The 10412-nt window shown below is 31.7% G+C and overlaps 1 protein-coding gene across 1 annotated transcript in view; it reads left to right on the forward strand.

Moving 5' to 3' along the window:
- Positions 1-9465, forward strand: part of LOC150096374 (UPAR/Ly6 domain-containing protein qvr-like) — a 36480-nt gene extending 27015 nt beyond the window's left edge. Inside the window, exons 3-5 of the mRNA XM_090408964.1 lie at positions 720-866; positions 1057-1270; positions 9353-9465. Coding sequence (XP_090265090.1) covers positions 720-866; positions 1057-1270; positions 9353-9407 — 416 coding nt within the window. The 3' untranslated portion in view covers positions 9408-9465. The remainder of the gene's footprint in view (positions 1-719; positions 867-1056; positions 1271-9352) is intronic.
- Positions 9466-10412: the final 947 nt, after the last annotated feature.

Here is a 10412-nt window from a genome sequence, read left to right on the forward strand (position 1 = left end):
CTTATCTTAACCAAAAACGCCATTTTGACTTTACAATCCACTCTTTAGCCAATATACATGACAGTATGGTGTGCAACATTCTGTGGAGAGATAGTACTTTCTTTGGATAATGTTATCAGCAATATCATTCGGTTTCACTACTAGTGTCATGCCGGACCAGAGTTTTTTGAAGAACAGCATACAAGGGTTCTCCTGAACACATTGAGAATAGCAATACCATCCCTAGTTCACTCAGCAAATCCGAGAAAACAGTTTTCATGCAAGATTAATTACATATTTGTCGAAATAGTATTTTTTTTTTAGTATCGTTTTTATTGTATTTAAAGTTTTCCTTATAAGAATTCAACGAAATTCACAGATGGTTTTTTTAATCCCGTCCAATCCCTCGTAGGACGCAGGGAATCTTTAAAAGAATTTTCACATTAAGAATGGTAAATGATCAATCCGAAAATTACGGCTGAAGCAACGTAGGCTGTGATGGCAATTTATTTTTCCTGTTAATTGCCTGTTTTGTAATTTCAGACAAATCAAACTAAAGTATTTTCTCACTTACATTTCGTCTAATGGCAACTGTATATTGGATAAACGACGTTGACATTTTTAATAAACGCAGCTAACTTATAGGACAGTCTACTTGTCAAAAAGATATCTGCTTGTACTTTTAGATAAGTGAAATAAAATTTACTCTTTTTTAAATTTGCATTTTATCTCCATTCTAGTTTCCCGCATATGGTGTTATGAGTGCGAGACATTGTCCGACCCGCGATGTCGAGATCCATTCAATGTTACGGTTTACTCACAGGATCTTCCACCCCTAAAACGGTGCGAAGGCTGTTGTGTAAAGATTGTTATGAATAGGGGAACAGGTATGCATTCACGTACTTTATTTGCCATTAAATCATAAAATCAAAAATCAATAAATTGTTTACTTAAAACCATGTATTAAATAAAATTCTTTGGTACTTTAAGCAATGTGCTTGCTCTTTATAATCATACTGCCTTATATTAATGTTATATGTATATGACTTTGAATTTATTTATTTTTCTCTTGTCTAGACCGAGAATCTATTAAGCGTACATGCACCTCCAACCTACAAATTAATCTGTTTCTTGTGGACCATGTTTGTATGCTGGAGTCAGAAGGAAAGGGTCTAATGTGCTTCTGTGAGAGCGATGCTTGTAACAGCGCTCCTTATGTATCCAGCTTCACTATCAGCATGGTAGCTACTATCGTTCTGGGTGCCTTGCTTTCCTTGCTGCTATCTTATGGGTATTAGGCAAATCATTCCTCTTATATAATGATAAAAAAAAAATGTGTATTATACCTTGTGACCGAAAAGAAAAGTTACAGGTCGAAATGGGGGAAAAGAGCTTGTGTATATTATCTTGTTTAAACTAGTCAGTAGTTATGCGAAACTTTCCCCCATAATAAGCGATATCATTAGCATTGTAAACATATAGATATCATAATATACATATGTATATGTATATCAGTTTTTTTTTCGAAAGTATAGGAAACTCATTACATTTGCAAAAGGTGCATTTTGCCAGTGTTGTATATATAGGTATTGTTAGTATTTATAAAAAATACTAGTGGTTGAAATCAAAAGATTACTGCCTTGGGTGATAAATGGTTACAAAGAGGAGGAACGACCGAATCCCTTCTCTAAAATTCTAGGTTTCAATATAAAGGTAAACACTTGACTTGCAACCTAAGAAACACGCAATTAACAGGCTAAACGAGTAGCTGAAAAACGTGTTAGTTAAACAAAAACTTAAAAGATTTCCACGTGAACGTGTATAAAGGAGATGTATATGTGCGCGTGCTTGGCTAAGTGCGTATGGTTTTTTTTTTATTTGAAGAAATGAGTATCGTGATGTGAAGGCAATACTGTTATAAAAAGCGTTAAATATATCTTGATGTGCATATAGACAAAGATTACATAAATTTCTAAATAGCTATGACGAAATTGGATGTAAATGTTTTAACAGTTAGTATCGCGAGCGAGCATACACTCACATGAGTCTTTTTCGCGTTACTATCAATCAATCAATAACCTTTAATTATTAATCATTATGCAAACAACTACTATTTCAGAAAGAGAGATGAGAAATACAGTTAACTGTGGTTATACCAGTTTCATTTATAATGGATTGCTCCCCATTCCTTAACAGGGTCATCCCCGTATAACTTTTTTTTTCCCTCTCAACATTCTTGACAAAATTATGTCTAAATTACAACCCGGTAGGATGGTGTTACAGTAGTTCGAAGATACAGTGAGATTTCGAAATGAGAATTGTGAACAACTGGCCTGCTATTTCAGTGAATATGTTCGCGAGAGCACGCAAATTGCGTGCTCTCACGAACATATTCACTAAAACTGAAAATTAGTACAAACAATGTTACATTTTTAATGTCCTTTGACAGTACAATATCCAATTTCAATTATAACGAATTTTTGTCGGACATCTTTAGGCAATCCGGTATAATTGCAGTAGACTGTATTGCTATTTTTTATGTTATCATTGTATTGAAAGAAAAAAACAATACATATTAAAAACCAAGTGATATCTTATATCTTATTAAAAACTCTGAAATTCGAGTATTTGTCAGAATTACCATCTAGATAGAAAACTGTCTTCTATATGACTTTTTAGATAAATAACCGGGAATGACAATGCTTAATTATGCGATACAGATTTAATTGATAAGTGCGTAGTTTTTATTTCGATATATAATTGCATATTTTGTATGAAGCCATTAATCAAATAAATAAATAAATAAAATATTTGGATTTAGCTTTTAGCTGAAAGAGCTTCAAAACCAAAAGTGAAATTGTTAATACATTGAAGAGCAAGTGTAACTGTGCTAGCAATCGATAACATTTTTCAGAATGTAATTTAGAATAATCGCTAATTTAAGTCGGAGAGTTGATGCTTCTACTGTAATATATTTGGGTGCACGTGGTGTTGTTAATATTAATTAGTATGTTACCACAGAAAGTTGATTCACTCCAGAAACGAAACCGTGTAAGAAATAGTGTTACAGAAGGGGGAAGGTATTGATACCTAATAGAAATATTAATATGAGTGACGTTGGATTACTTCCATGTCTGGTTAGCCGAGTGAAAAAAGATGGGGATACTTTTAAGGACTATCATGTTGTAATATGAGTGGATAAAGCAAAATGTTAGAAATGTACATTTGTAGATAAAATACACGTAGCTGTATATTGTTGCATTGGTGTGCTCTGGAAGTTTAAGGGAGATGTGTAGGTGTACCGATATATAATGTAGATATTATAGCCAATTACCCTATCCACGTCGTCCCAATTGGAATTTTCTGGGCACGTCATTGTGCATGTACATATGTACAGAATTTGACTACAGTACTGTGAAAATTTAATCCAAATGATCTTCTACAAAAAAAAACAAAAAAAAAAGCAGATCATAACTGAACATTTTTTTCTGCTATCGTCAATTTTTGCTGACCTATGCCCTTTTTTCTGTATTTGAAATATATATGTATTTCAAGTTTGATGACTGTAAGATACTCATGCCGTGTATTATATTGATGGTATTGCAATTTAGGAATCGAGTTCCATTTAAAAATTTGGTTAGAACAGGAATGGCAGTGAAAAAAAAAAAAAAGAGAAAAAAAAGCATAATACTGTTGTTAGGTATGCCTGGTTTGCGGCTAAGCTATAAAGAAATAGAGCTAAAAGTAGCAGCGTTAATTTCTAGCAGAATACAAAATACAGTTTCTTATTGCATGATTCATCCAATAGTGAACTTATTATCTGTCAGAAATATTTAAATTTATTTTATTACTTCATGTTGATTTTTCTTCTGCGACACCCGATGTAATACTTCGCCTGCGAATCTATTATTTTTAATCTTTTTTTTTTTTTTGCTTGTCGAAACATTAATACGAATATACCGTTTCTTTCGAATCACTGACTTTGTTCATTTAATGCCATATTTAATGATTTTACAAAATTTTACATATTGTATATATGATGGAAAATTTTATTAAGCTGAAGTAAGTTATGATAGCATTTTAATACTTGTTTGTTTTAGGGCATTTTATAGTACACACATACTGCCTGGCTTTTAATTTTTCAAGAACACTTTCACGATCATGTATTTCTTTAAAGATGTTTTAAACAACACTCTTCGCCATCAGAATATAGGATGCATAGTACCTAATATGGACTTTTTAATATCACTAAACATTTGGAATGATATGTCACGATCTACCTTAATAGAAACGAATAGATATGAACGTGCATTTGCTATTGCGAAATAATAGTAAATTGTTTATTAAGACATCCAGTACGGATTAGCATTCTTCATGGGTTCTAGATTTGGGTAAGAAATCCCCAGGAAAACTTGTGCAACGATCATTGAGATAAGCCATTGAAGCATTATTAAGTATGTATATCGCATAACTGATAATGATGGATTTCCCCGCAACTACATAAAGGCGCTGCGTGTTCATAATAACTGTTGTATATGAACTATTTCTGCTTACGTAATCCAATGCAAGATGACACTCATCAACAGGCGTCCTTCTTTCGCCCTTCACAGTATCTTTATTTTCACTTCCCTTTCCTTTTAGTATATATATTTAAATTATTTATAGTTAAATTTTAGAAATTAATATTTTTAATAAAATGAATCATAAATTTTATTGCGATTACAGTTAGTATGTTAATATAAAAATAAATGTTAATTTGTTTATTTATTATAAATTTATTATTTATTTATTTATTATAAAAAATTATGATTAATATGTAATTAAGATTTGTAAGTAAAAATGATTCTAGTCTTGGAAGAGATTTAAATGGAACTGTGGTCGTATTCCTGAAAATATGCGTCCACCTGTCTAAATTTTTCTCCAGAATATTGATCGACATAACATCTCTAATTTCAGGATTCTAAAATCTGAAATCTGCAGGATTCGATCCTTATAATATTTATATGTTTCTTCCTTTCACTGTCATCTTCACTTTGTGCTTATATTTTGGCTGCCATCTGAATAGTGCACTGAACAACTATGAAATCAGCCCTCTGACGAGTAATGAAATTACTCATTAACAGCTCCAAATAAAATATTATCAAGTGAAGGAGAAAAAGTTTTTCTTCCAGATTTTAAGTCACTTTCTTTGACTTATCATTTGCATTGCATTATATGTAAGTAAAAAAAAAAAATGCAACGAAAGTGTTGCTTTTGTAAACAGTCTTTCACACAATATAGGTTCCTATCCAGCGCAGACAAACCTTTTGTTAACTGAGAAAGTTATGTCTACTCAGAGGAGAGAAATGACTATTTGTGTGTGTGTGTGCGCGTGCGTGCGTGCGTGCGTGTGTGTGTTAGAAATAATATATCTCAGTTTTAACGGTAAGAAAGAAAAGAGTATTATCTCAAATAAACAAATCATCTAATGTCCTTTATTCCACCAAAGGGACGAACTCTTTATCACTAACTTTTGGAAATCAGAGGAGCTGCTATTTATCCCTTAGTCGTGGACAGTAATTCTTGTTTACTGACGATTTCAAGATTTTCGAATGATAAGTTCTACTTGCCTATGAGAGATATAATACCTCTCGGGAACCAGCTAAAAATTAAATAAAATAAAAATGTGTTTGTGTGTGTGTACAAACTTATTCGTTTTCCTGAGTCAGTGATTCCGAAATTTAGAATAATAATGCAGAAATAATATTTCTCAGTTTTAACGGTTAAATAATAATAACAACCAAACAGGTACAACGAATTTACTAACTAGATATAACATAATAAATGACATTTCAGTGCCCGTGTTATCCATTGGTACATGCTGACGAGATGAGTGCTACAAGTAAAGCCGCCAAACCATTTTGTTCACTACATAACAACGGCTACTTCTCTTATATAGAGATATATGAAACTTTATGAGACTGCAGTTTGTTTATATCATTAGTTTCAAAGCCATTCCAATACAAGAAGGAGTATTATAGTATTTGTATTATATCATGTACATGTGTATTTACCAGAGTGGAATAAAATGGGAGATGTTGACTTTCATTGCATGTATATAGAAAAAAGCGTTTCGGTTTACCTTTCATCGTATCTTTAAGTCCTTTTTAGGGTGGGGGGGGGTTCGAATTCTCGTTACAGTTGAGATACTTGGATGAAGTATTAATCATAGCTCCTCACAGGTAGTTCTCACGATGTAAACTTCCGAAAAGCTTTCAGCGGATTAAATATCATTTTAGAATATGCTTATATATTTTTATGCGGAGGTAAATGGATCGATGCTGTATGGAGATAGTGCTGGAAGAGGTGTGTTCATTTAGTGAGGGAGCTACATCACATTGCGTGAGATGAGGATTTAGTTGCGGTTCACATTAATCGCTGAATTAGAAGGAAATGGTCTTTTTAATTTTTTTAAAATAAAGATACAGCTTTCCATATTCAACGAAACTGCTTTTAATACTCTTACTAGCTATATTAATATTAGTAAAAAAAAATCCCCATTTTGCCATATAAAGCATTGTTTTTATAAACTATGAACTTGCAAGTTGAGAAATAGAAGGATAGTGTCTGTACAGATAATTAAATTCCACCAAAAACATCGTAAAACAACTTTCTTCTCTACATAAATATTTCCATTTATAAGGACTCCTGTTTTATTACAACCAGTATGTGTGAGTACTAATAAATCGATGTGTATTACCTATAAAAGTAATTTCAACACTTATAGTTATTTAAGCAAATAACGAACATTAATGTTCGTTATTCGTTAATGTTCGTTATTTAAGCAAATAACGAACATTAACGAATTACAAATAAATAAAAGAAAACTAGAGAAAATGCAATAGTTTGGTGTGTGTGTGGTAGAAAATAAACATACATAACTTCAAAAAGGCTGACTTTTAATGCAAGATTCCAATATTTTAAATTATTGCCCTCTTTTGTATTTAATACTTACCAACATTGCCTTAACAGTGACCGGTGTTGCGAAATAAATTACATAAACGCTGCTAGAATCGTATTTACATATAGGAACGAATATAAAGGAAACAGGATATGGTAACACTTAACCATTAAAGTTATAATTTACTTTAAACTGGGTTATCAAAAGTGTTTTCATTGTATCTATACGGGCCGCAAGAAAAAACAGGTCTCATATATGCTTTATCTGAGAATAAATATAGCACATACTAATAGAAATTTGTATATTCAATAAATATAAAAACTTTTATAGATTGGTTGAATTTTTAATGTTGCGACGGGAAAACATACCGAATCAGAGTGCAATTATGCATATTTTTAACCTTTCATAAATTATACTGAATTTTTAACTGCATAACTGATTTTTATTCCATTTATAAACAACTTAAGAACTTGTAAGTTATTTGAAATAATCATTTAAAATTCAATTCGGTTATCCGAAATTAACTGTATATTAGGACGAACTGTCCCTAAAACTCATCAGAATACTGCTTATCGTATGCGGTATTAAACCACAACCTTTACGAGGTGCCATAGACGATTGCCATACTTACGAATAGTGCCTGAAAAAAAAAAAAAAAAAAAAGCCAAATGCAGTTAAAGCTGTTATTACAACAAAACAGCTTTTATTGAATTTTTAAATGTTTTCAAATAATGAATTTTTCAAATTTTAAAGTAGCTTGCAATTACATAACAGTGTTTATTACTAACAAGAATAAATCACAAAATACTCATATTAGCCGTTTGGGCTAGTGACAAAGTACTTTATGAACGAAATGGTCAGCATTTGTTCGAACTGCTTTATTAATTATTCCTGCAAATACCGCTTTTATTTTTACTATGCTCAAGATGAATATTTTGTTGTTTTCTATGCTAAATGTGTTGTTGATAAATTCTATACAAACACAAATTATGAAATGTTTGTATTATTTGTGTGATTTATGAAAGTTGTAAACTTATTACAAGACAATAAAATATATACTTATCTGTTGTGAGTATTAATTCTACCAGCTATAGTTATTAGTCTTTCAAAATGTTTCGTCTGATTCATGCATAATTCTTTTAAGATTTGTCGTCTGCAGTTATAAGATGTTTCTAGAATGTAGATTATAGCATGTACTGGTTCTGCATGAAAAATACAGGCATTAAACTCTTGAGAAAAGAACAAAACCTGATTGGTAGCAAAACGGAATGCTGTTTGCTTACTTTAGAAAAGGAATCATCTTCATTACTGCAATGTAGTGGATTGCTATTCCCACCTTTTTTATCCTCGTCAGAAAAAAAATTTTTTTTTTTTGAAATGCGGCACATTTATGCTCTTTGAAACGGAATTAATATCTAAATTATTAAATGCTTCTTCCAAACTTCAGACTTTATATTCCGATGAACATGTCATATAATATGCATTTCTTACGTTATTAGCCGCTACATGCCATTCTCTTCGTCTCCCAGGAAAAATTTTCTGGATAATCTAATACTGCATGACGTACCTAAGCAAAGGTATATAAAATGCATGCAAATATTAAATTGCCGCTGAAATTTCGTAGTTTTAATAGTGATTACAAAGCAAGAACGTCAACTGTCTACCTTTAAAACATATACGCTGATAGTATATGTCATATTCTGATAAAGACTGGAGAAAAATATAAAACAAAACTTTACAAAACCAAAACTAGAATAGCATGCAAAAGGTTTTGTAGTAGCAAAGCGTCAGACCTACTTATTTGTCTGCTGGACTAAGTTCAACATTTCGAATATATGTAATGCTACTACAACGAATATTGCTGGTAAGTGGGTACTTTTCCCCTGCTCTGATAATTAGGTTTTCCTTAAGATGTAAAGAGCTCTTATCAGTTAAACTATTTCCATGATCAACAAATACTTTCGCCCACCTGTACGTAGTGAGTAGATTTTGCTAGCTAGCGAGTAGCTGCTGATTGGACAAAATAATATAGGATTTTGCATAATTTGTTGAGCCTTGTCTATGATTAATATTTATTTATTCTATAAATATAAAAATTTAAAATTTATAATTTTATGCTTATTATATTTTATAATTATTATATTTATAATTTTATAATTATATTTTATAATTATTATATTTATAATTTTATAATTATAAAATTTATAATTATAAAAATTTATACATTTTTATTTATTCCATATAATGCTATAATTATATTAGTAACGAAAAAATCAATTTATAACCAAAATATTTAAGCTTGACTAACCACCTTATCCTAAAATGATGGTTACAAAAGTTAAGGATATTGTCATGCGGTAATCTTCAAGGACCTTAAGTACCGCGGTTTAATTTCATTTATTCTTTTTTTTTTTTTATTGTGATTGGAACAAGGTATTGTGATTCTGGCATCGAAGACGATCAATCGCTTGGACATTCTACTAGTTAACGATGCTGAGTGTTGGAGATGTTCATCGAGAAGTAAAGGATGAAACATGGCTGCTCTTAGGAACTCATCCATGAAAACAGAGGCGTCATTATCTTCGAGTTAACTAAGTTTGGAATTTCATCTGCATCATACCAAAACATTTCGACAAGTTCTGGAGATGCAAAGGATTGTAGTAAATTCGTTCCTTTTTCAGAACTCAAGTTGACACTGACGGAGAAAGATTGGTTGGTTTGAAATACGGGACTTTGCAAATGTTTTCAAGATTGGTGCAATGCTGGACCACAGTATTTTGCAAAGAAAAGTACGAAATAGTCAGTAAATCTGTTATCTTAGAAATAAAAATATCATCAATTGTTCGATCTTCTGTTCATCATTCTGTGAACTGTGATTTCCATTCGTTTTGAAAACTGGAGATAGCATTTATCCTTCTTTTACATTAATAATTTTTGTTTAACCATTGACTTATAATTTCGGTGCTTCCAATTTTATCAACTTGGAATTATTTTCATTTCAGTTATATAATAAAAGACAGTTTGCTTTCGCGTTTCTCACTTTAGGTCCTCGGACTGGTGAGTGTATTATTTATAGACCCTCAGCTGTAGGCCAGTGAAGTGATAAATAATAAATATTACATTTTATAACTAATCCTCAGGAGGGAAAAAGTAGCTCGAAGAAGAGCGAGATCTTTTGAAATCACTGATTTTAAAACGCCACTAATTTTGAAGTTTCTCGTATTTACAAACAAGACATTATGGAGGAAGGACGGATCTTCATAGACATTGGTCAGCACGTCCTTGCAGCGTAATCCGTTGCTGTTAAACACTGACCACCTGAATGATATACGAAAAGGCACCCAGCTTCTTAAGGATTCTCTGTAGTAACTCAGTATCCTGAGTTTTACAGCTGTTCGGCGTTGACTACGTTTTGGCGACTGTAAGACTTGCTCCAGCACACGAGCGTGATTCTTATTTGTGTTAACAGTTTGTGGTCTCCTCGAATGCCCTT

The sequence above is a fragment of the Typopeltis vanoorti genome, chromosome 19 (assembly GCF_054136105.1).
Source record: "Typopeltis vanoorti isolate ZY-2024b chromosome 19, IOZ_Tvanoo_1.0, whole genome shotgun sequence".
Classification (NCBI taxonomy): domain Eukaryota; kingdom Metazoa; phylum Arthropoda; class Arachnida; order Uropygi; family Thelyphonidae; genus Typopeltis; species Typopeltis vanoorti.